The following is a 27,088-nucleotide window of genomic DNA, read 5'->3' as shown; positions in this document are numbered from 1 at the left end:
TCTATCTCCCCCTTCCTCTTGACTTCTAGCTCTCTCTAACCAGTTTAAAATAAATTAATTTAGGGAGTCGGGCGGTAGCGCAGCGGGTTAAGCGCAGGTGGCGCAAAGCACAAGGAACGGCAGAAGGATCCCGGTTCGAGCCCCTGGCTCCCCACCTGCAGGGGAGTCGCTTCACAGGCGGTGAAGGAGGTCTGCAGGTGTCTGTCTTCCCCTCCTCTCTCCATTTCTCTCTGTCCTATCCAACAACGATGACATCAATAATAACTACAACAATAAAACAACAAGGACAACAAAAGGGAATAAATAAACATAAAATTTTTTAAAATTAATTAAAGAAATTATCTATTCCCTTTTGTTGCCCTTGTTTTATTGTTGTAGTTATTACTGTTATTGATCTTGTCGTTGTTAGATAGGACAGAGAGAAATGGAGAGGAGGGGAAGACGGGGGGGGGGGGGGGAGAGAAAGATACCTGCAGACTTGCTTCACTGCCTGTGAAGCGACTCCCCTGCAGGTGGGGAGCCAGGGGTTCGAATCGGGATCCTTACACCGGTCCTTGTGCTTTGCGCCATCTGTGCTTAACCCACTGCATTATCGCCCAACTTCCAAAAAAATAAATCTTAAGTACAAGGGAGGATTGCTCTAAATAATGCATGAATGAAACTTCACTCAAGTGGTCCAGTGGATAAAGTGTTGGACCCTCAAGCATGGGGTGCAAGTTAGATCCCTGCCATTACAGGCCAGCATGATGCTCACATGCAGACGCCTATAAGAAACAGCTTGTCCACCGCCTACGAGGTGGGGCTCCCACAATAGCCTCTGTCCACGAGATGGCAAGCAGCACTCACCTCCGCTCGTGTACACCTCCAACTGCCGGTTGATGTTGGATTTGTCGACCAGAGAATGAAGGACATTGAGGACACTGTGAACATTCCAGATTTTTGGGTTGGAACGAAGAAAGTCAATTTCCTCCTCTGACTTTTTGGCAGTCTTACAGCGGTACTGACTAAAGGACTGAAACTGTCGAGGAAGAAGGGAAAGATGCAGCATTAGTGTAGACTCCAGACATGGTCCAAGTGCACAACGATGATGAGGCAATGCTTAGGATCTCGATGGGGAAAGCTGAAAGAGGAAGCCTACCACTTTCCCCGCTAAACCAACTGTATAGATTGCTCAAGAAAAGCCACTTACTATTTATTCCTGTTAAGTTAGAATCTCAAAATTTGGGGGCAGTTTGCAGGAATTTTAAAAATTCAATTGATAGCATAATGGCTATGTAGCAAGACTCTCACGCCTGAGGCTCTAAAGTTGCAAGTTCAACCCCCCGCACCACAGTAAGCCAGAGCTGAGCTGTGCTCTAGTAAAAAATAAATACATAAAAAAAATAATTCAATTGGGAGTAGGGCGGTAGCAACAGTGGGTTAGGTGCAGGTGACACAAAGTGCAAGGACCAGCAGAAGGACTCAGGTTCGAGCTCCCAGCTCCCACATGCAGGGGAGTCGATTCACAGGCAGTGAAGCAGGTCTTCAGGTGTCTAGCTTTCTCTTCCCCATCTCTCTCTGTCCTGTCCAATAACGCCAACATCAATAACAATATTAACTACAACAATAAAACAAGGGTAGGGGTTGGGCGGTAGCGCAGCGGGTTAAGCACACGTGATGAAAAGCTCAAGGACCTGCGTAAGGATCCCGGTTTGAGTCCCCAGCTCTCCACGTGCAGGTGAGTTGCTTCACAGGTGGTGAAGCAGGTCTGCAAGTGTCTGTCTTTCTCTCCTCCTCTCTCAATTTCTCTGTCCTATACAACAATGAACGGAACAACAATAACCACAACAAGGCTACAAGGGCAACAAAAGGGGAAAAGAAAAAAAAAAAGCCTTCAACCAAGGGCAACAAAAATAATTCAATTAAGAGTCAAAATTCTAATGTCACTATGCTCCCATGTGGTGGTTGTAGTGCAAACCCAGGGCCCTGGAGAAAGGATGTGTGTTCTACTGACTGAATTATCTCCCTGCCCTAAAAAAAAAAATCCCCTTTAAAGATTTTTATTTTTCTGTTTTTTTTTGCCAGGATTTCACTGTTCCAAGATTACTTTTTCAGATACATACACAGAGAGAGAGAGAGAGAGAGAGAGAGAAACAAAAACCAACACTAAAGTTTCCTCCAATGTGGTAGGGGCTGGTTCAAACCTGGTCATATACATAGCAATTCTACACACTTCCAAATGACCTATTTTGCCATCATCAAAGATGTGTTTATTAGTGACAGAGATAGAAGGGAGAACCAGAGCGTCATTCTGACACATGATGCCAGGGACCAAATTCAGGACTTCATGGTTGACAATCTAATACTGAGGGGCAGGCAGTGCTGTACTCTGGTTACGTACACACGTTAGATCCCCTAATCCCAGTCTATAGGAGGGATATTTCACGAGTGATGAAGCAAGTCTGCAGCTGTCTCTTTCTCTCTGCATATCTCTCCCCCTCTCAATTTCTCTCTATTCTATTGAATAAAGTGGGGGTGGGGAAAATGGCTTCCAGGAGCAGTGGATTCACAGTGCCAGCACTGAGCCCCAGTGACAACCCTGGTGGCAACAAAAAGATTTGGTAGTCAAAGAGATGGCTCAGTGGTTAGGGCATATCCTGTGAATATGTTAGTTCTGGTGAGAACTTATGGTAGACCACTGCTGTTACGTCCTTAAAATATTTTTTAATATTTCATTTATTTTCCTTTTTTATTGCCTTTGTCATTGTTGTGGTTATTATTATTGATGTTGTTGTTGCTGAATAGGACAGAGAGAAATGGAGAAAGGAGGGGAAGACAGAGATGGGGAGAGAGACACCTTCAGACCTACTTCACCACTTGTGAAGCGATCCCCATGAAGGTGGAGAGCCGGGGGCTTGAACCGGGATCCTTGTGCTGGTCCTCGAGTTTTGTGCCATGTGCACTTAACCAGCTGCCCAAACCACCCCCCCCCCTTTTTTAAAGGGAGACAGGCTGGGCAGTGGCACACCTGTTACAATATGCAAGGATCTGAGTTCAAGCCCCCAGTCCCACCTGCAGGGGGAGAGCTTCAAGAGTGGCGAAGCAGGGCTGTAGGTGTCTTTCTTCCATTCTATCCCCCCCTAAATTTCTGGCTGTCTCTACCCAAGGGGAAAAAAATAAAATAAAATTAGGGCCTGGGTGGTAGCACACCTGGCTGAGTGTACGTGTATATGTTATAGTGCTCAAGGACCCAGGCTGGAACCCCTAATCCCCACTGGCAGTTTTACAAGTGGTGAAGCAGTGCTGCAAATGTCTCCCTGTCTCTCCCTTTTTATCCCTCCCTACCCTTTCAATTTCTGGCTATCCCTATCCAATAGATAAAAGATAATAAAAATTAAAAAAAAAATTTAACATTAGTGTTTTTCTGTTGTTGATAGAAATTGAGAGGGTGGGGGAGACAGAGAGGAAAACACACGCAGCCCTGCCTCCCTGCTCATGCAGCGCCCCCTGCACATGCAGACCCGTCCTCCTGCTTGGTGATGTCTGCGCCCAACCTCGTGCTCCACTGCCAGATCCCTATGTAAAATTATACGCACCTCTGGTCCCCCTTTCTGTCTGTTTGCCCCTCTTTCTATCTACTCCATAAAGATAAACAAAGTAATAAAATAAATAAACACAAATGAGGTGGGCTCGGGAGATGGCTCAGTGGATAAATTACAGGACTTAAACAGTGAGGCCCTGGGTTCATCCGTGATATTCCATTAGATATAAACAAATGAGGGTGGTAGGAAAAAGAAACACAAAACAAAACCCCACTGAAGTCATGTAGAACTGGCTGGGGGGAGTCGGGCGGTAGCACAGCAGGTAAAGCGCATGTGGTGCAAAGCGCAAGGACTGGCTGAAGGATCCCGGTTCGAGCCCCCAGCACCCCACCTGCAGGGGGGTCTCTTCACAGGTGGTGAAGCAGGTCTGCAGGTGTCTATCTCTCTCTCCCCGTCTTCCCCTCCTCTCTCCATTTCTCTCTGTCCTATCCAACGACATCAATAACAACAATAATAATTACAACAACAATGAGAAACAACAAGGGCAACAAAAGTGAAAAATAAATATTAAAAAAAAAAAAAAGAACTGGTTGAGAAAAATCAAATCAGGACCTCACTGGCCAGTCTGTGCTGGAGTGAGCACTTTAAACCCTTTAGGAAGAGAACCACCTAATCCAGGGAATTATGATTACCTTAAGACGGATGAGAAACTTAGCACAGATGATCCTTCTAGATCAACGGTGAGTCAACAAGATTGCAACCCTTCACAAGACAAGGGCCAAGGGCCAAGAATGCCAGTGTCTTCTGTAGCCCGAAGCTATTTCCTCAAAGAGCAACAGGTTTCTCTCCTCACCCACCATTTCTCAGCACTTTATACTAATAAGCCACTTAGGTTCATATGGAAAAGATCTTTGTTAAGACACTGTTTCCAGGCGGTGGTAGCTAACATAATGGTTATGCAGAGGCTCTCACTCCTGAGGCTCTTGGTCTTCTTTCTTTTACGAACTTGAGCTCTGTACATGGCAAAACAGTGCTCTATCACTGTTAAATTAGCTACTAGATGTGCTCTATCACTGTTAAATTAGCTACTAGATGTGCTCTATCACTGTTAAATTAGCTACTAGATGTGCTCTATCACTGTTAAATTAGCTACCAGATGTGCTCTATCACTGTTAAGTTAGCTACTAGATGTGCTCTATCACTGTTAAATTAGCTACTAGATGTGCTCTATCACTGTTAAATTAGCTACTAGATGTGCTCTATCACTGTTAAATTAGCTACCAGATGTGCTCTATCACTGTTAAGTTAGCTACTAGATGTGCTCTATCACTGTTAAATTAGCTACCAGATGTGCTCTATCACTGTTAAGTTAGCTACTAGATGTGCTCTATCACTGTTAAATTAGCTACTAGATGTGCTCTATCACTGTTAAATTAGCTACTAGATGTGCTCTATCACTGTTAAATTAGCTACTAGATGGCAATCCCAGACCAGAAACCCTCTCTTTTTTTGTTTTAATTTTTAAGATATTTATTCCCTTTTGTTGTCCTTGTTTTTTACTATTGTAGTTATTATTGTTGTTGTTGAGAAAGTCTATAACTGAAACCTCATTCTCTTTTTTTTTGCCTTCAGGGTTATTGCTGGGGCTCGGTACCGAATCCACTGCTCCTGGAGGCCATGTTTCCCATTTTGTTGCCCTTGTTGTTACTGCTATTGTTGTATAGGGCAGAGAGTAATTGAGAGAGGAAGGGAAGACAGGGGGGGAAACCTGCTTCACTGCTTATGAAGCGAGCCCCCTGCAGGTGGGGAGCCAGGGGCTCCAACAGGGATCCTTTCCTTACTCTGGTCCCTGCACTTTGTGCCATGTGCACTTAACCCACTGCGCTACTGCCTGGCCCCCACTTCTAACAGGTCACCTCTCAATTCTCAGCACTGCACATGAGGGAAGAGTACTCTGGACACGTACGGGGGGAGACACACACACACCACCCCCACAGTCCCCCCCCCACATACGGTGAGGTGGCACAGTGGATAAAGCATTAGACTCTCAAGCATGAAGTCCCAAGTTCAATCCCTGGGTGAACATGTACCAGAGTGATGTCTGTTTCTCTTTCTCATGAATAAATAATTCTTTAAAAAAAAATTCATGTGGTCTGGGAGGTGGCACAGTGATAAAGCTTTGGACTCTCAAATATGAGGTCCCGAGTTCGATCCCCAGCAGCACATGTGCCAGAGTGATGTCTGGTTCTTTCTCTCTCCTTCTATCTTCCTCACAAATAAATAAAATAAAATGCCATAGATGAAGACTTTAAAAAAAAATTCATGTATGGAGATTGGGCGGTGGGAATTGTGTGGAGTTGTACCCCTCCTACCCTATGGTTTTGTTAATTAATCCTTTCTTAAATAAAAAAATTTAAAAAAAAAATTCATGTCTGAGGCCGAGGTCCCAGGTTCAATCCTCAGTACCATATAAGCGAGAGCTAAGCAGTGCTCTTCTATCTTTATTTATCTTTTATTAAAAATAAATAAAATATCTGAAACAAGACAGAGTTAAGTCAAAGTTAAATTACAAGATGTGCACGCATGAGGTCCCAGTTTTAATACCTAACACTGCATATGAGAGAATGGTTCTGGGCTTAGTTATCGTCCTCATTCATCTAATAAATAAAAGTAACCAGGGAATTGTTAGAGCACTGGACTTAGGTTCCCAGTTTAATCCCCATGTATTGGAGTCATCTTCTTGGCCTCTGCATCTTTCATGTGGAACACTTTCTCAGTATAATAAGGAAAACATCTTTTAAAAAATTATTTACTTATTTATAAGAGAAGGAAAACCACAGCATCACTCTGGTGCATTTGACATTGTGGATCAAACTCAGCACCTCGTGTTTGAGTCAATGCTTTTCCACTATGCCCCCTCCAAGATCGTTAAAAGGGACTTTTTAAGCAACACAATTAATGATAACAGCTGCTCCTAACTGGATAGTTATTTCCAGTCGGGCTAAGGCAGACCAGATACCTGATAAATGAATTCATCAATGATGTCCCAGAGCCACTGGTTGGGCAGTTCAAGGGGAGCAGGACCATCGGCATCTGTACAGGAAAACACAGCAAAGTCAGACCGAAAAGCATGTCCCTTCAGAAGGCTGCTGATGCATTTTGTAATTTTTTTTTTTCCTCTAGGGTTGTTGCCAGGGCTCGGTGCCTGCATCCCAAATCCACTGCTCCTGGAGGCCATTTTTTCCCTTTTGTTACCCTGGTTGTTTTACCATTGTTGTGATTATTATTGTCATTGTTGCTGATGTTGTCGTTGTTGGATAGGACAGGGAGAAATGGAGAGGAGAGGAAGACAAAAGGGGGAGAGAAAGACAGACACTTGCAGACCTGTTTCACTGCCTGTGAAACGACTCCCCTGCAGGTGGGGAGCTGGGGGCTTGAACTGGGATCCTTCTGCCAGTCCCTAGCTTTGAGCCACGTGCACTTAACCCACTGCGCTACCGCCCGACCCCTGCATTTTGTAATTTCTATCATAAAGAACTATGAAGCACAAGACCCTCCTTTTGTCCACCTACACATTAAAATCCTGCTAAAAAGAATTGGATGTCAGTTCTAAGCCTTCTCAAAACTTTATCCCAGCTTCCCACCCATGCCACAGACTTACTAAGAATATAATTGAAGAGATTACAGTAGTTGTAATAGGATTCGAACCTTTGCTCCAAGGAGGGACCACCCTGTCAAGAGAAAAGAGACATTAAAATAAGGACATTTAACTTAAATGGGTTTTGCCTGTGCCTATCAAAATGGCTGAAAAACAAACAAGAACTGATGCCTAGGGAGTCTGGCAGTAGCACAGCAGGTTAAACACAAAGCACAGGGACCAGCGTAAGGATCCCAGTTCGAACCCCCGGCTCCCCACCAGCAGGGAAGTTGCTTCACAAGCAGTGAAGCAGGTCTGCAGGTGTCTTTATCTTTCTCTCCCCGTCTTCCCCTCCTCTCTCCATTTCTCTCTGTCCTATCCAACGACGACAACAATAATAACTACAACAAATAAAAAACAAGGTCAACAAAAGGGAATAAATATTTTAAAAAAAGACAAAAAAAATTGATGCCTCCTCTCTCCTGGAGTAATGGCAGTACTTAAGTGACGGGAAGACAGAAAGTGCTAAGTGGTTCCCAAGGGGATAAAATGTGAAGAACCATAAGAAGCTGGGGGTTTGTGGTCTGGGAGACGGCTCAGTGGATAAAGCACTGAACTCTGAAGTATGAGGTCCTGAGGTCAAGCCCCAGAATCACATGTACCAGGGTGATGCCTGGTTCATGTTATTTATTTTCCCTTTTGTTGCCCTTGTTGTTTTTTTATTGTTGTAGTAGTTATTGTTGTTATTGATGTCATCATTGTTGGATAAGACAGAGAGAAATGGAGAGAGGAGGGGAAGACAGAGAGGGAAAAACAGACACCTGCAGACCTGCTTCATCGCCTGTGAAGTGACTCCCCTGCAGGTGGGGAGCCGGGGGCTCGAACTGAGATCCTTACACTGGTCCTTGCACTTTGCGCCACGTGTGTTTAACCTGCTGCGCTACTGCCTTACTCCTGATGTCTGGTTCTTTCTCTCTCATCCTATCTTTCTTATTAATAAATAAACAAAATCTAAGAAAAAGGAGGAGGAGAAAAAGCAGCAGCAGCCAGGGTTTATTGCACCAAAGCAAAGGACCACAGGGAGGGAGGGAAAAGGTGGATTCAGTAAGATAACTTAGGGGGCCTACCACATAATTGTATGCAAATGTCAATGACTGCACTGTCAAAAAGAAATAAACAGACTTAAAGGTTCAGTTTTTTTTCTTTGTGGGTAATGTTCAAGATGATAGTCAACTGAAGATGCCTGACAAGCAGCTGATATATAAATCTGGATTTTAAGAGAGTGGTGCTAAAGACAGAGATTTTCAAGTCAGTTATACAAATAAGTAGTACAGTTAAACACTTCAAAGAGATTTACTGCTTTCTATAATTTTGAAATCAGTGGCTTGAAAGGAAGCACCCTAGATAAGGTATTGGACTCTGAAGGATGAGTGTAATACTGATCCTCAGCATTGCATGTGCCAAAGTAATGTTCTGGTTCTCATAAAGTGTGTGCACAAGAGAGCACGTGCACGCGGGCGCGCGCACGCACACACACACCTCTCCTATATTAGAAATCAAGGGGTCAAAGACATGGCTCAGCGAGATAGCAATTGCCTTACATGTGTGAAGCCTTTGCCTCAAAATTCAATTCCTAGCATTAAATTAAAAAAAGGGAAATATGGGCAAGGAGACAGCTTGCCAAGTACTATATACCACACCACGGGAGAGGTTATTTTTGAGCCCTGGCACCAACAAATGGGATGGGATCAGAATGCACAGGATGGGGAGTGGGGTCAAGGCCGGTGGGCTTTAATGGCTGGTAGAGTGCTGCAGTCGCATCTCTTCTTTCAAAAATAAAGAATGAAAAAAAGCAACTCTGGAGAGATCCCTTAGTAATGTTACCACACACATATAAGGCACTGGTCCATTCCCAGTGCTATAAGTCAGAGTTTTGCAACTTACTAGTTGTTATAAATAATAATAATAACCACTTTGTATTTTAGTTTGCTAACTTTTCAGGAATGTTGTGAGGATTAGAGACATGTATCAAGTGCCTGGCACTGTGATGGGTGGGTTTAGAGGGCTGGAGGCTCAATGGCAAAGCACTGAAGGGAGGAGGGATAATGAGGCATTCCAAGCTGAGGCAGTAGGTAATTTGGAAAAACACTATTAAGGTTGACTTGGGTGTGATAAGTGTAAAGGTGGGGGTGGAGAAATGAGAAAGAAAAGGTTATCAAGTTTTAGTTTATTTCAGGTAGCCAACTTTCTGGGTTCAGTTCTTCATAGACTATTAAAAAAACATGCCAACCACTTGTGGATACTGAACTAGACCTAGTAACTGTGTTCAAGGAACAAAAATGGCAGCCACATTTAGATACTCACACTGACTTTGGCATATATGTGTCTGTAGTATAATTCTTTGTATAAAATCAGGAACACAGCATCTGGAACAGAGCAGAGAGGTGCTTTAGTGACCCACAAAAAGAAAATTCACTATATGTATTTTAATCACAGTACTGTTCATTCTGCCAGCTGGTGGTGCTGGGGGCAAAAAATGGGGACCCCCCCCATGTAAGTCCTATGTGCTCCCTGACTGAGCTACTTCCAAGATATACAAAATCCACATTGCATTTTTTTTTCTTTTTTATTATTTTCCCTTTTGTTGCCCTTGTTGTTTTATTGTTGTAGTTATTATTGTTGTTGATGTTGTCCTTGTTGGATAGGACAGAGAGAAGTGGAGAGGAGGGGAAGACAGAGAGGGGGAGAGAAAGACAGACACCTGCAGACCTGCTTCACTGCCTGTGAAGTGACTCCCCTACAGGTGGGGAGCCAGGGTCTCGAACTGGGATCCTTATGACAATCCTGGCGCACTTCACGCCACATGTACCTAATATGCTGTGCTACTGCCCTACCCGCAGCATTTACTTTTTTAACCTCTTCTTAGCTTCATTCAGACCTGGTTCTCTTCACTGTTTTGAAACTTTTAGCATGCAGTTGCTAAAGTAAGTCAGTACCTAAGTAAATAGTAATTGTCACTAAGAAGGCAATGACATGAAACAGCCAGACTGCAAATACATAAATATCTTTTGACTTAAAAATCAGACTTCGATGGAGGGAATAGGATACTGAGATCTGGTGGTGGGAATTGTGTGGAGTTGTACCCCTCTTATCCTCTGGATTGTTATGTCTCCTTTATTAAATAAATAAATAATTAAAAAAAAAAAGAAATCATACTTGGGAGACTGAGAGAAACGTGTTAAAAGCACAGTATCAGTATGTCAAAGACTTCCAAGGTCACAGGTTCAATCACTGGCACCGCCACAAACCATAGCTAAGTGAGGCCAAGGTCAATATATCTCTGAAAATGAGTAAATCTAGGAGCTGGGCGGTAATGCAGCAGGTTAGGCGCGTGTGATGCAAAGCTCAAGGACCAGCTTAAAGATACCGGTTTGAGGCTCCAGCTCCCCACATGCAGGGGAGCCGCTTCACAGGCAGTGAAGCAGGTCTGCAAGTGTCTATCTTTCTCTCCCCCCACTCTGTCTTCCTCTTCTCTCTCCATCCTACCAAACAACAATAACTACAACAATAAAAGAACAAGAGCAACGAAAGGGAATAAATAAATAAGTATTTTTTTAAAAAAGGAGTAAATCTTCCAAAGAAATTCTACTTCAGTGTGATCCAGGAGGTGGCACAGGGGATAAAGGGGCTGGACTCTCAAGCATGAGGAACTGCGTTCGATCTTGGCAGTACATGTACCAGAGTGATATCTGGTTCTTCCTCTCTCCTATCCCTCTCATTAATAAAATAAATAAATGAATAAATATAAAGTAAAAAAGAAATCATACTTCAAGGAATTTATCTTACTGACTTTATGCTACCATTGAAAAGTAAAGAGGTCCAACCTGACTTCCCTGGGCAAACGACTACACCAATGTGTCCTGGAGCCCTGGAGCCCTGCCACCCCAGAGCCCTGCCCCACTAGGGAAAGACAGGGACAGAATGGAAGTATAGATCGATCTGCCAACGCCCATGGAAGCAATTCCAGAAGCCAGAACTTCCACTTTCTGCAACCCATAAAGATCCTGGGTCCATGCTCCCAGAGAAGGAAAAGAACAGGAAAGCTTTCAAGGGAGGGAATGGGATGTGGAACTCTGGTAGTGGGAATTGTACCCCTCTTATTCTATGGTCTTGTTGATATTTTTAATCTTATGAATAAATTAAAAAAATGAAATTAAAGGGAGTTGGGCGGTAGCACAGTGGGTTAAGAGGACACAAAGCGCAAGGACTTGCGTAAGGATCCCAGTTCAAGCCCCTGGCTCCCCACCTCCAGAGTCACAGATTTAATCCCCCACACCACCATAAACCAGAGCTGAGCAGTGCTCTGGTCAAAAAGAAAAAAGAAAAAAAAAAAAAAACAGAAGACATCTCACAGTGACTGTGATGACCCCCAAATAATAACAAAGATCTCAATTTCAACTTTCACAAAATATGAGAACTCTGCCCCTCTTGATTCACCCAGCCTCTGTACAGCATGTTATTTACTAAAGTCACTATGCATTAAGCCCTAGGTGAGTCAAATACACAGATGGCGCCAAGCCTTCTAGACTCCCAAGACTCCCAGTTATAGGGCCCAATCTAGCACAAAGGACACAAATAATTCACACTTACCATTGCCAACCTGTGGAGCAATGGCTTCAGCCTCAGGCCAAGGTGTATTCTTGAAGAATCTTTCAGTCAGCTTGGTCCAACTGAAAACCAAGCATAAAAAAAAAAGGTAATTCTACAACTGGAAGGACCCAAGAAAAGTAACCCATACATATCACAGACGAAAACCCAGGCCAAGTGGGGAAGACATCATAGCCCTCTCCAACTGGGTTACTCAGCCCACTTCTATACCACAGACAACTTTCTTTTCTTTGTTTTATTGCCAATAATTACTTTCATATAAATAGGAAATTTCATCCATACAACAAAACAGGCAGGAAGTATTTGGCAGTGTGCTTCTGATTTCATGTAGAATGAACATTACAGCCAGAATGTGAAAAAGGAATACTGAAATACAATAGGTATAGTCCAAAACAGCATTTCAAAGTCAAGCTCATTGCTGGTAAAAATTAGTAGGTAGAACAGGAAAACAAAAAAATGAGGCTGTTACAGGAAAGCCAGCTTTTTAAAAAATATATTTATTTATTCCCTTTTGTTGCCCTTGTTGTTTTATTGTTGTAGTTATTATTGATGTCATTGTTGTTGGATAGGACAGAGAGAAATGGAGAGAGGAGGGGAAGACAGAGAGAGGGAGAGAAAGATAGACACCTGCAGACCTGCTTCACCACCTGTGAAGCAACTCCCCTGCAGGTGGGGAGTTGGGGGCTTGAACTGGGATCCTTACGACGGTCCTTGCGCTTTGTGCCACTTGTGCTTAACCTGCTGCGCTACCACCCGACTCCCCAAAAGGCAGCTTTATTACTAAAGTCATGTTTTGTGGAAGGCCATGGGTCTACATAGGAACAGCCTCCCTAACAAAATGACACCTGCATTCAAAATTTTAAAAAATTACAAACATAAAAAGAAATAGCACACAAACATTAGCTTGTCCTTTAACTCCCACAGGACACTCATTCACTTTTTCTTTTTCTTTTTCTTTTTCACCAGAGCACTGCTCAGCTCTGGCTTATAGTGGTGCAGGGGATTGAACCTGGGACTTCGGTGCCTCAGGCATGAGAGTCTTTGCATAACCATTATGCTATCTACCCCTGCCCTCATTCACTTTTTCTGTCAGTGTCGGGAATGTGGCCATTAATAAAATGACTGAGAAGTCTCGCTAACATCTATGACCACAGATAATCTCTCAGTCCCCATCCCAACCCCTGGAGCAGGAGATCAAACCACAGGCACGCAGGCAAAACATGTTCTGTAACTAAAGGTTACAGTGGTCTTTATAGTGGTGTTACGGTCTTTTCCTGTCCATCTCTATCTATCTGGAAAAAAGTACATCGGGAACGGTGAAGCCCCAGCAAACAAAAGTTCTCCAAGGGCACCTTTCTGCCTGTCACCATGAACTCTAGTTATATATGCTGCTCCCCAATTTGAGAAGCACTTTTCAGTATTCACCCACCCTTAGAATTAGTTTCCATATGCAGACACAGTGTGCCTCCTCCCCCTCTTCAAACAAGGAAGGGAATCAATCTGACCCCACAAACACTGCTACCCAAGGCGCTGCTCAGCCTCACAAGGTCTCCCGACACCAACTACTGCAGTTTTCTCCCACTCTCAAGCTCCATCTCTCCTTCTACTCATGCTCTCAGTTCAGTATAAAGATAATCAATCCCTGTTTAAAACAAACAACAGTGGACCAAGGACTCGGTACAGTGGTGTGCACAACAGACATTCCTTTCGAAAACTTAAAGGTCCCAGGTTCAATCCCCAGCACCACCATCAACCAGAGCTAAGCATTACTCCACAGCGAAAAATAAACAAAACAGAAGCCATCTCAATGACACTATAAGGTCTACAAACTTGCCAGTTTCTCTTTCTTTAAAAAATTCTTTTTAAAACTGAATTCATTTTGGCTGCCAGGGCTCTGTGACTGCAGTTCCCCTGCTCCCATCAAATGCTGCTACTCCCCTTTCAGTATCAGACAGCTACCACAGGACCACTCCCGAGACCATGAAGCTTTCCCGGGGAAAATGCTGCCACACGGTGCCGATCCCCCTCTTCACTCACCCCACACCACCTGCCCCCAGGGTTGTCACTAGGACATAATACTTTGACAATTCAACCATTCTCAGACTTCAGCCAACATTTTTTTTTTTTTAATATTTTATTTATTTATTAATGAGAAAGATAGGAGGAGAGAGAAAGAACCAGACATCACTCTGGCACGTGTGCTGCCGGGGATCAAACTCAGGACCTCCTGCTTGAGAGTCCAAAGCTTTATCACTGCGCCACCTCCCGGACCACTCAGCCAACATTTTTTTAGGTGAAGGGTGAGAAAGGAGGCACCACGGCGCAGCTCTACCACCAGAAGCTTCCCCTGTGCAGTGTGCACGTGGTAGCCAAGGGTTTAGACCTGGGCACTATTAACAGGTGACAGCAAAGTGCGCTCCACAGGTGAGCCACCTCGCGCACACCCCTCCCCTTTTCCATTTTCCCTCACTACCATCTGGCTCTTCCCTTCCACGGAAACCAGTATTGCTGGGATTCCCAAGGCCGACCTTGTAAGCTGTCAAACGCAAGTGGTCCTTTCTCATCTCACACTTGCATCTTCTCTAACCTCTTTTTTTTTTTTAAATTCATTTATTCCCTTTTGTTGCCCTTGTTTTTTTTTATTGTTGTTGTCATTGTTGGATAGGACAGAGAGAAATGGAGGAGGGGAAGACAGAGAGAGGAAGAGAAAGACAGGCACCTGCAGACCTGCTTCAACACCTGTGAAGCGACTCCCCTGAATGTGGGGAGCCGGGGCATCGATCCTCACGCCACGTGCACTTAACCCGGTGTACTACCGCCCAACTCCCCATTTTTAGCTTTTTTAAAAAGATTACATTTACTTATAATCACAAGATCATGCATCAGTGTGGCACATGCAATGCCAGGGGTCAAATTCTAGATCTCATGACTTTATGTTCAACACTCTAGACATCGTGTCTTTTATTTTTTTATTTTTATTTTTACCAGAGCACTGTTCAGGTCTGGCTTATCGTGGTATGGAGGAATTGTACCTGGGAGCCTCAGGTACAATTGTACTTCGGAGCCTCAGGCATGAGAGTCTCTTTGCGTAACCATTATGCTAGTAACCATTATGCTATCTACGCTCCATTCAAATAAAAAGCTCCAATAAGAGCTCTTCCCTGGGGATCGGGCGGTAGTGCCACAAGTTAAGGGCATGTTGCGCAAAGCGCAATGCCCCCGGCTCCCCACCTGCAGGGGAGTCGCTTCACAGGCGGTGAAGCAGGTCTGCAGGTGTCTATCTTTCTCTCTCCCTCTCTGTCTTCCCCTCCTCTCTCCATTTCTCTGTCCTATCCAACAACAAACAACATCAACAATAATAACCACAACAAGGGCAACAAAAGGGGAAAACATGGCCTCCAGGAGCAGTGGATTCATGGTGCAGGCATTGAGCCCCAGCAATAACCCTGGAGGCAAAAAACAAAACAAAACTCTTCCCTACGGTGGTGCCAGAAACTGAACCCACAATCTCTGTTTCAGGCATGAGTTTGTTTTGTAAAGTGCTGTGTATTTCCCCAGCCCCAGTATCTCCTTTAAAAATCACTTCTGTTTCTTTTTACTTTCCTCAGTCTCGCTCACCTATTTTCCTCTGTTCGCCCAGGCACACCCAGCCAGTGCTCACAGGGTAGAGGGCCTGCACTGCTATGTGCGGCACAGTTAGAGCCCCGGCACCACACAAGAGGCATTACAGCAAAAGAGGAAGCTTCGGTGCTACGGTGTGTCCCCGTCTCTACCTCTCTCTACCCAAATGAGAAAGCAGCCCATCAAAGTGGTGAGATAATGCATGTTCAAGGTCTCAATTCTACAAAAACAAAGGCTCTGATGTCAAGATGTGCAGCGTTGGGAAAGTTTTGGTGCTGTGTTGTCTCTCCATTTTTATTTGAAAAAGTGATAACAGGTTTAAAACTCAGTACATACAATTAATTAGTTAAGTGACTCATCATTTCTGTGCTGTTTCAGTACCTGCAAAATGAGCAAATACATGGGAGTTGGGCAGTAGCAAGGCAGGTTAATTGAACATGGAGCAAAGTGCAAGGACCGGCATAAGGATGCCATTGTGAGCCCCTGGCTCCCCACCTGCAGGGGAGTCGCTTCACAGGCGGTCAAGCAGGTCTGCAGGTGTCTTTCTCACCCCGTCTTCCCCATCTCTCTCCATTTCTCTCTGTCTTGCCTAACAATGATGACACCAATAACAATAATAACTACAACAGTAAAACAACAACAGCAACAATGGGAAAATTAATATAAAAAATGAGCAAATAAAGAAAAAAGAACTCTAAAACATGATCAGGCATAGTTACATAATTATTGAGTGATGTTATTTTCAGGCCTTATACAAACTGAGAATACAGGGAATTGAGCAGTAGTGCAGCGGGTTAAGGGCACATGGCGCGAAGCAAGGACCGGTATAAGGATGCCGGTTCGAGCCCCCGGCTTCCCACCTGCAGGGGAGTCGCTTCATAAGCGGTGAAGCAGGTCTGCAGGTGTCTTTTTTTCTCACCCCCTCTCTGTCTTCCCCATCTCCCCCCATTTCTCTCTGTCCTATCTAACAATGACATCAATAACGACAATAAAAAAGGATAAAAGGGAATAAATAAAAATTAAAAACAAAAATCTTTAAAAAACAAACTGAGAATACATAAGCCAACAAAAGGGCAGGAGTAAATATCATAATGGTTATGCAAAGACTCTAATGCCTGAAGTTTCAAAGTCCCAGGTTCAATCCCCCATACCACCACGAGCCAGAACTAAGTAGTGCTCTGTTGGTTAAAAAAAAAAAAAAAAGTACTGCACTGCTGGTGGGAATGTAAATTGGTCCAACCTCTGTGGAGAACAGTCTGGAGAACTCTCAGAAGGCTAGAAATGGACCTACCCTATGACCCTGCAATTCCTCTCCTGGGGATATATCCTAAGGAACTCAACACATCCATCCAAAAAGATCTGTGTACACATATGTTCTTGGCAGCACAATTTGTAATAGCCAAAACCTGGAAGCAACCCAGGTAGGTGTCCAACAACAGATGAGTGGCTGAGCAAGTTGTGGTCTATATACACAATGGAATACTACTCAGCTGTAAAAAATGGTGACTTCACCGTTTTCAGCAGATCTTGGATGGACCTTGAAAAAATCATGTTGAGTGAAATAAGTCAGAAACAGAAGGATGAATATGGGATGATCTCACTCTCAGGCAGAAGTTGAAAAACAAGATCAGAAAAGAGAACACAAGTAGAACCTGAAATAGAATTGGCATATTGCCCCCAAGTAAAAGACTCTGGGGTGGGTGGGTGGGGAGAATACAGGTCCATGAAGGACGATAAATGACATAGTGGGGGTTGTATTGTTAAATGGGAAACTGGGGAATGTTATGCATGTACAAACTATTGTATTTACTGTTGAATGTAAAACATTAATGCCCCAATAAAGAAATAAATTTAAAAAAAAAAAGTAGCATACCCTTAGGCCCAAGGAATCACAGAAACCCTTTGAATACTCTTTGAAAAAAAAAAAAAAAGGAATGGAGCAAGGAGTGATGTATCTGGGTAAGCTCTGAAATTATACTGTGCAAGGACCCAGGTTTAAGCCCCTGGTCCCTACCTACAGGGGGAAAGTTTCACGACTGGTGAAGCAGGGCTGCAGGTGTCTCTCTCCCTTTCCCCTCTCAATTTCTGTCTCTACTCAATAATAAATAAAATAAATTTGGGAGTTGGGCAGTAGCACAGTGGTTTAAGTGCAGGTGGCGCAAAGCGCAAGGACTGGCATAAGGATCTCGGTTCAAGCCCTCGGCCCCCCACCTGCAGGGGAGTCGCTACACAGGTGAAGCAGGTCTGCAGGTGTCTTTCTCTCCCCCTTCTTCCCCATCTCGCTTGATTTCTCTGTCCTATCCAACAACAATGACATCAATAACAACAATAACAACTACAACAATGAAACAACAAGGGCAGCAAAAGGGAATAAACAAACATAAATAAAATAAATTTAAAAAACTAAAGAATAGTTCCTTTTTTTGGGGGGGGAGTTCATCTCTAAACATCTCCCATCAAGAAACAGGTCACTTCAGCTGAGAGTTACCAGCACCTACCTGTTCTCATAGATGTCCTGGATCTCATACACCTTCTGGTCAATGACGTCACTAGAGACACGACTGGCCTGTAGCTCATAAACCTTCTGGTCAATCAAATCCGAGACAGTTTTGTGGAAATACTGGATGAAGTTTTTGATCACTTCAGGGATCACCTGATAGGTCTGCTGTTCATACTGTCTTTCATAAGCCAGGTCCTGCTTTGGGTCCCCTACAAGGTAGATATAACAACATACTTCAGGAAATGCTTTCAAGTCTACCTACACGATACAGCAAAAAGTGGAGGCGTTTATTTTCCTTAACTAAACTTATATTTACAAACTAGACTTGAGTTCTCATCACAACACTGAGAACAAGCAGGAAGTACATACTTTACAAACTGTGAGCTTCAGTACCACACATGCTAAAATGATACTCTGTTCTCTACCCCCCACCTCATGAATTAAGTCTTAACCACTTAAAGCTATAATCCTTGTCACTCTCAATCTCATTATCTGGTTTCTTCAAAACATCTGTCATTATTTAATCTAATTTTTTAAGTTATCTTTATTTATTTATTCCCTTTTGTTGCCCTTGTTGTTTTATTGTTGTTGTTAATATTGTTGTTGATGTCATCGTTGTTGGATAGGACAGAGAGAAATGGAGAAAGGAGGTGAGACAGAGGGGGGAAAAAAAGACAGACACCTGCAGACCTGCTTCACCACCTGTGAAGCGACTCCCCTGCAGGTGGGGAGCCAGGGGCTTGAACCGGAATCCTTACGGGGTCCTTGTGCTTTGCACCACCTGCGCTTAACTCGCTGCGCCACCGCCCGACTCGCTAAGTTATCTTTATTTATTTATTTGACAGAGGCAGCCAGAAATCAAGAGGGGAAAGAGAAGACAGAGAGGGAGAGAGACAGAGACACCTGCAAACCTGCCTCACCACTCGCAAAGCTTTACCCCTGCAGGTGGGAACTGAGGGTTTGAACCTGGGTCTTTATGCACTGTAACAAGTGTGCCCAACCAGGTACGCCACCACCCGGCCCCAATCTTATCATTATTTAAAATAATGAAATTTTTGTTTCCCTCAGAAAAACGTAAAGCTCAGGAAAGCAAAAGCCTAGTGAGGGCCCGTGTGACAGTTCAGCTGTTAAAAGTGGAGAACTGGCATGTCTGAGCCTCCAGGTCACAGGTTCAATCCTGGTACCAATTTATGCCACAGCTGGACAGTGCTCTGGTTCTCTCCAATAAATAAATAAAACTTCAAAAAAAAAAAAAAGTCTGCCTTGCACTTAAATAAAGTTTGGGGTGTGGAGAATGACTACAAGGATCTGGGTTCAAGCACTGGCCCTCAGCTGCAGGGACAAAGCTTCACTAGTGGTGAAGCAGGGCTGCAGGTTACCCGTCTCCTCCCCTCTAGCTCAATTCTTCTATCTCCCTCCAATAATAAATAGGTAAATAATTTAAACAGATAAAACAAAGACTACTATTTTTCAGTGTTTTATTTATTACTGGATAGAAAGAAACTTGAGAGGAGAGGGGGAGATAGAGAGGGAAAGAGACAGAGAGACACCTGCAGCCCTGCTTCACCACTCCTGAAGCTTTCTCCCTGCAGGTGGGGACCAGGGGCTTGAACCTGGGTCCTTGCGGAGTATAATGTGTGCACTTAACCAGGTGCACCACCATCTGGCCCCTAAGACTACTATTTTCTACTTCTATGATTTGGTAAAAGTTACTAAACTCTATACCCAGTTTATTTATTTATCTTTATTTGTAAAATGAAGAGACCAATAATTCATAGAACTGTTGCGAGGATAAATAGTATATTTCACACAAAGTACTGGGACAATGTATGGACATTAAATGCTATGTGGAGCAGAATTACTGTTATTTCAGGAAAACTCAAAAACCTTCCCAAAAGATCTCATTTGCGTTTAGTTTTTGCCTCGCTTCAAAATGTCCTTTTTCAGCTAATGCTATTAAACAAGGCAACGTTGAGGCACAACATTTACTAGTCTATATCACCCTCCGGCTGAGCGCTAACAGCTACCTCTGCACCTAGCCCAGCAAGCAGCACCTTTAACAACAGGTGCCCACACATCTCTCCCGGGCCAGCCATGACGGTGCCAACCCCTCCCTACAAAGCCCCAGCCGTGCAGGCAAATCCGTATTCTCACCTGTGTGCATATCATAGTCGCCTGGGTAAGCATAGGGATCGTAAGCAGCCTAGGAGGAAAGGAGACACAAACAGAAAATGTCACCAATTCGTGCAATCCAAGTGTTCGCTCTAGGACCTGCGAGCCGAGAGAGCACTGAGGATCCATGCCAAGGTGGCTCAGACACGGACCCTGACTCAGGCCTGTGACGAGGCGGGGAATAAACACTGGCGACGATCACTCAAGCAGTGCCAGTAGCGACATGGAGACCAAGATGGGTGGAAAGCGAGGTTTATTCCACCGCTAGGCCAGAGCCTGGAGTACTCGAGAGAGTGCTCAGCCCCAAACCTCAGGTTAAACTGTCTTTTATAGCCTGTAAACACAGGCAAGCCGGCCAGGAAGTCCAGAAGCAAAATTCAAAGCAGTAGGTTCTTGCAGTTACAATTACTGAGGGATTTTTTTTTTTAACCCACCACCATAAATAACAATGACATTTTCTTTAAGTTTTTTTTTAGATTTTATTTATTAATAAGCTAGGAGGGGAGAAAGAACCAGACATCACTCTGGTACATGTGTTGCTGGGGATTGAACTCAGGATGTCATGCTTGAGAGCCCTCTGCTTTATCCCCTGTGCCATCCATCTCCCAGACCACAACAATGACATTTTCTTTTTTTTTCTTATTATTTATTTCTTTAATGGGGAATTAATGTTTTACATTCAACAGTAAATACAATAGTTTGTACATGCATAACAGTCCCCAGTTTCCCAACAATGACATTTTCAATTAGCAAGTACATTGTTCAGGGGATGGAATATTTCCCTCTACATATGACCGAACTTTTATACATTCCAGTTCTCGTTTTCTCAATCTATTTCCTAATCTACTTTCAATCTGCTTTCCTGTCTAATTTTGGCTACATCTCCAGTACAGAACGAGGGTTGCAGAACTCAGCAGAGCGTTGACAAGTCTGACCCCGACCCTGAGAGACAGAGACAGAGACAGAGACAGAGACAGAGACAGAGGATCAGAGCTCGGGAGCCAGTCCCCGCCCCCGGTCGGGACCCGCGACGAGTGGGCGGGAGGAAGCGGGCGGCGCCGGCGGCGGGGCCGAGGCGGCATGTGGTCCGCGGCCAGGGAGTCCGCGGGAGCCGATCGCGCGACCCGGGCTGGGTACCGTCTTCCCCGGCACCAAGAGCCCTGCGCCGATCTCAGGGCCCAATTCACGCCGAAGGTCAGCTTACCTCAGACTCGTAGTCGTCAGCGGGGTAAGACATGGTTGGGAGCTCCGCGAACACGACCGGAAAGACCGGGAAAAGAGCTCCCTGCGCCTGCGTCGTGAGGCCGGAAGCTCCGCCCCTGGGGCCGGAAGCTCAGCCCTTGGGACCTGGCGGGAAACCGGAAGTTCCTCGGGCTCCCCGGCAACCTGAGACTGCCACGTTAGGAAAGGAAGAAGGTCCACACACACCGAGAGTCCAGTTCCTTCCTTCCTTCCTTCCTTCCTTCCTTCCTTCCTTCCTTCCTTCCTTCCTTCCTTCCTTCCTTCCTTCCTTCCTCCCTCCCTCCCTCCCTCCCTTCCTTCCTTCCTCCCTCTCTTCCCTCCCTTTCCCCTCTCTTTCTTTCTTTCTTTCTTTCTTTCTTTCTTTCTTTCTTTCTTTCTACCAGAGCACTGATCAGCTCTGGTTTATGGTGGTCCAGGGGATTGAACCTGGGACTGCGAAGCCTCAGGCATGACAGTCTGTTTGCATAACCATTATGCTATTTACCCCTGCCCGAGTTCCTTCTATCTAAAGAAAACTAAAACTAGAGTGTTTCTATAAATGATGGCACGGAGCACATCGGCATAAACAAACGGCGATTAAAGGGAAATCATAAGTTATGCCACACACAAGATGGCTGACAGCTCCTATGGGCAGGTTCTCGCGTGACAAGAAATCGGATTTACGGGGCCTGATTTTGGATTTAGGTATAAGGGCTGCCTGCCGCGAGAAGCATCTTTAAATGTCCCTGTCTCGTCAGGCGAGAAGTTCTGCGTGTGAAGTTGAGGCCCGGTCGCCTGCTGTGATTAGGCACTGAGAAAAGGCTCCCCTCCAGCTTTGGAGCAGGCAAAGTTGAGGCCAGCTATGCCGCGAGGCCCCCGGGAGGCCGCCCCCGCCCCCGCAGCGTGGGGCGCTCGGGCTGTCTGTCTGTCCCCCTCTGGGCTAAGAATTAGAGGCGGGAATTGTAAAACCGGTTGTGGGTCTGTGGCCTCAATTTAGCCATCGGCCCACCCGAATTTGAGTCCTCTGCTATCTACCCAGTCTCCCCCTCTCCCACTGGGTTTTAACTGTGGTTTTGTACATGCACAATTGCACCACTCCTGGTGGATTTTTTTTTTTTAAGCTAGAAAATGAGAGAGAAGAGAAAGAAGAGAAGAGAGATGACCTAATACTGCTCTACTTATTCTTGAAGCTTCCCCTGTGATTGTATTCCCATGTGGGCACACCAAAGCTCCTAGAATCATTTCACCAAGGAGAGTGGCTGACAGAACACAGCAGCTGAAAAACTGCCCTATTTTTCTCAGTCTTCTTTTGCCTGGGATCTGAGGCAGAAGTGTGGCTCCAAAAATCTGTTCCTTATATGTGAGATTCTGCCTGGGCTCATTTCCAGTCCCACTTCTCAAGGAAGTTCGTTTTGCATTTGCTTATCACTGTGCTAGTTTCACTCTCCTGAGCAAGATCCCACAAGGCCCTGCCCACCCCCCTTCACTTCACTAATATGTGAATCTTGGGGAAGTAAAGGTTTAAGACTTTACTAATAAAAACTAGACAATTTGGGGCCAGGAGAAAGCATACTGGTTATGCAAAACAACTTTCATGCCTGAGGCTCCAGGATCCTGGCTGAGTTTAATACCTGGCACAAGCATAAAAACTTGAGTAGTGCTCTTGTTTAACACACACACACACACACACACACACACACACACACACACACACACACACACGGAAAGAAAAAGAGAGTTCACAGGGACTGGTGCAGGTATCCACTAGATAGTATTTTATAAGATGAAGATATATCTAAATAGCATTAAAGGACATAAGTTATGGTGAGGTCTTGTATAATACAGCAAATCCTAACAATGGAATTTTCAAAGTTGACCCAATTGTCAAATAATTTGGTTATAGCAGCAATTATCTATTGCCTTCTTAAACCTGAAGATTGCAGGAACCTTACCCATTCTCTACAAAACACATAATTCTCCCATTCCTGAAACCTCTGGGATGGGACTCATTTTCCTGCATGCTTCTCTCAATTCACACCAGTTGATACTGCATCTGCTGATCCCAACCTATTCAATGCAACCAGGTTCCAGATGATACCATGATGCCAGCCTGACTTCTGTGGGCAGAAGACCCCACCGACCCCACCTATGTGTCCTGGAACTCCCCAGAGCTAGGCTCCACTAGGGAAAGAGAGAGGCTGGTAGTATAGATCAACCTGCCAACGCCCATGTTCAACAGAGAAACAATTACAGAAGCCAGGGCTTGTACCTTCATCATCCCATAATGATCCTGGCTCCATACTCCCAAAGGGATAAAGAATAGGAAAGCTGGGAGTCAGGCTGTAGCGCAGTAGGTTATGCAAACGTGGTGCAAAGTGCAAGGACCCGCATAAGGATCCCAATTTGAGCCCGGCTCCCCACCTGCGGGGGGGGGGGGGGGGTCGCTTCACAGGTGGTGAAGCAGGTCTGCAGGTGTCTTTCTCTCCCCCTCTCTGTCTTCTCCTCCTCTCTCCATTTCTTTCTGTTCTGTCTAACAATGACGACATCAATAACAACAACTACAACAACAACAAAAAAAGGGTAACAAAAGGGAAAGTAAATATATATATATGTATATATATATGTATATATATATATTTTTTAAAGTGTGGTCGGGAGGTGGCTCAGTGATAAAGCTTTGGACTCTCAAGCATGAGGTCCTGAGCTCGATCCCCGGCAGTACATGTGCCAGAGTGATGTCTGGTTCTTTCTCTCTCCTCCTATCTTTCTCATAAATAAAATCTTTAAAAAAAAAAAAAAAAAGAATAAGAAAGCTTTCAAGGAAGGGGATGGGATATGGAGTTCTGGTGGTGATAATTGTGTAGAAATGTACCCCTCTTATCCTACGATCTTGTCAATATTTGCATTTTATAAATTAAAAAAGGTGAAACAATCATGCTATTTCAGGAGCACATATTAAATTGGATTGCTTCTTTCACTAGAGACATTGAGGGTCTTGTGCACAAATAAATACTCACTTTCTGGAGACAAAAGGCCTTCTTTCTAATTGTTCAATAGTAGTGATTCCAGAGTAATAAAAAGATAATTACTAGGCTTTGTGTTTTGATTGGTGTGGTGGTTACATGTATGCATTTGTCAAAAAGCATTGGCCCTGGGGAGATAGCACAGTGGTTGTGCAGAAAGACTTGCTTGCCTGTGATACCAAAAGTTCCAGGTTCAAAGCCCAGTACAACCAGAAACCAGAATTTAACAGAGCTCTGGTAAAAAAAATAAATAAATGTATATAAATATATATGCTTTGTACACTTAAAATATAGAACTGTTGGTGAATTGTACATGCAAGTGTGAAACTTCTGAAATCTTTAAATTTGTGAACCAATCGCAAGCTCCCAGCATCCCACCTGCAGGGGAGTCGCTTCACGGGTGGTGAAGCAGGTCTGCAGGTGTCTTTCTCTCCCCCTCTCTGTCTTCCCCTCCTCTCTCCATTTCTCTCTGTCCTATCCAACAATAGCAACATCAGCAACAACAAAAACCATAACTACAGCAATAAAACAATAAGGGCAACAAAAGGGAATGAATAAATAAATATTAAAAAAAAAAAGAATAGGGAAGCTTCCAATGGGATGTGAAACTCTGGTGATGGGAACTGTACTCTTCTCTCTCTCTCTCTTTTTTTTTTTTGCCTCCAGAGTTATGGCTGGGCTCCGAATCCACTGCTCCTGGAGGCCATTTTTCCCATTTTGTTGCCCTTGTTATTGCACTTGTTGTAGTTGTTAGTGTTGTCATAGCTGTTGTTCACTGTTGGATAGGACAGAGAAAAATGGAGAAATGAGGGGAAGACAGAGAAGGGGAGAGAAGGACAGACACCTGAAGACCTGCTTCACCGCCTGTGAAGCGACTCCTCCTGAAGGTGGGGAGCCGGGGGCTCCAACAGGGATCCTAACGCTGGCCCTTGCGCTTTGGGCCATGTGCACTTAACCCACTGTGCTACCATCCAGGCCCCCTGTACTCCTCTCTTATCTCACAATATTGTAGATCACTATAAAAAAATTTGTAAACCAATTGTAAATCACTAGTAATAAAAATGATTTTGGGGAATCAGGTGGGTTAAGCACATGTGGTGCGAAGCGCAACGACTGGCATAAGGATCCCGGTTTGAGCCCCAGTCTCCCCACCTGCAGGGGAGTCACTTCACAAGCAGTGAAGCAGGTCTGCAGGTGTCTGTCTTTCTCTCCCCCTGTCTCCCCTCCTCTCTCCATTTCTGTCCTATCCAACAACGATATCAATAATGACAATAACAACTACAACAATAAAAAAACAACAAGGGCAACAAAAGGGAGAATAAATATATAATTTTTTAATGATTTTTAATTTTTATTTATTTATTTATTTTTACCAGAGCACTGCTCAGCTCTGGTTTATGGTGGTGCAAGGGATTGAACCTGGGACTTCGGAGCCTCAGGCATGAGAGTCTATTTGCATAACCATTATGCTATCTACCCCCGCCGGATTTTTAAATTAATAAGTAAAATTTGGGTTAAGTCATAGCACAACTGACAGAGTGTACACTATTATCATGCTAGGGGACTCAGGCTCAAGCCCTGGGTCCCCCACCCACAGGGGTAAGCTTCATGAGCAGTGGAGCAGTGCTATAGAACTCTCTTGTCTTTAAGCGTCTATCTAAACCAAAAATGCCCACTGAGAACAGTGAAGTCATGCCTCCCACTTAGCTCTATCGATAACTCTGGTAGCAAAATAATAAAGAAAAGGAAAAAAGGGGGAGTCGGGCTGTAGCGCAGCGGGTTAAGCGCAGGTGGCGCAAAGCACAGGACCGGCATAAGGATCCCGGTTCGAACCCCGGCTCCCCACCTGCAGGGGAGTCGCTTCACAGGCGGTGAAGCAGGTCTGCAAGTGTCTATCTTTCTCTCCTCCTCTCTGTCTTCCCCTCCTCTCTCCATTTCTCTCTGTCCTATCCAACAACGACGACAACAACAATAATAACTACAACAATAAAACAATAAGAGCAACAAAAGGGAATAAATAAATAAAATAAAATATAAAAAAAAAAAGAAAGAAAAGGAAAAAAGGTTAAGTGTATCCACAAGTAAGTCCCTTATCTCTTTGGTTCCAGTTTCTCATCTTTACAATCGTGGTGATCCTCCTTGATAACTTTATCGTTGTTTGTGGGGTACAGAGTTACGAAAACTCTTACAAAACTCTGTGCCAGGGGAGCATTACTAAGCTCACAGGACATTGTTGAGAACGTTTCCCTGTCTCTGGCTCTAACTTCTCCCACTGTACTGTGGACATCTCAGAAGGTGCCCTGTCTGATGTCATGAGACATGAGGCAGAGTTATCTGGCACTCAGGTGTCACTAATGTAACAGCAATACTTTGTAAACAGGGTTACCTAAAGAATCCTGACTAAAGGGATCTATCGCTTTCAACAGTTGCTATTCCACAGTTTGTGGTGACAACCCCAGATTGTAACGTATGTTCATATTCAGGCATGGAAACATACCACAGCTGTTTAAGGAACAGACTCAGGCTGTTAATTCATGTTACTCAGGGGTAAGCACTACTGTAAGGATAGCTCATTTTCTTACCTACACTATGCATTTGTGGTAAATTCTTTCGGTCTTTTTTTTTTTTTTTTTTAGTATTTATTTATTCCCTTTTGTTGCCATTGCTGTTTTATTGTTGTAGTTATTATTGTTGTCGTCGTTGTTGGATAGGACAGAGAGCAATG

At 44.3% G+C, this 27,088-nt stretch overlaps 1 protein-coding gene across 2 annotated transcripts in view; it reads right to left on the bottom strand.

Annotated features, from left to right (window-relative positions):
• The window catches only part of EIF3L (eukaryotic translation initiation factor 3 subunit L), a 40,258-nt gene extending 18,796 nt beyond the window's left edge, over nucleotides 1-21,462 (bottom strand). The window contains exons 1-8 of one of the 2 annotated variants that reach the window (XM_007519329.3): nucleotides 21,324-21,462; nucleotides 20,102-20,150; nucleotides 17,946-18,156; nucleotides 11,809-11,888; nucleotides 9,523-9,584; nucleotides 7,183-7,252; nucleotides 6,541-6,614; nucleotides 847-1,018 (exon numbers count right to left, since the gene is read on the bottom strand). In XM_007519329.3, coding sequence (XP_007519391.1) covers nucleotides 847-1,018; nucleotides 6,541-6,614; nucleotides 7,183-7,252; nucleotides 9,523-9,584; nucleotides 11,809-11,888; nucleotides 17,946-18,156; nucleotides 20,102-20,150; nucleotides 21,324-21,356 — 751 coding nt within the window. In that variant the 5' untranslated portion in view covers nucleotides 21,357-21,462. Of the gene's footprint in view, nucleotides 1-846; nucleotides 1,019-6,540; nucleotides 6,615-7,182; nucleotides 7,253-9,522; nucleotides 9,585-11,808; nucleotides 11,889-17,945; nucleotides 18,157-20,101; nucleotides 20,151-21,323 lie in introns of those variants that run through there. The other variant, XM_060188948.1, reaches the window with a different exon arrangement.
• Nucleotides 21,463-27,088: the final 5,626 nt, after the last annotated feature.

The sequence above is a fragment of the Erinaceus europaeus genome, chromosome 4, assembly GCF_950295315.1.
Source record: "Erinaceus europaeus chromosome 4, mEriEur2.1, whole genome shotgun sequence".
In the NCBI taxonomy this organism is placed as follows: Eukaryota; Metazoa; Chordata; class Mammalia; order Eulipotyphla; family Erinaceidae; genus Erinaceus; species Erinaceus europaeus.
This window is presented reverse-complemented; position numbering and strand designations above follow the sequence as displayed.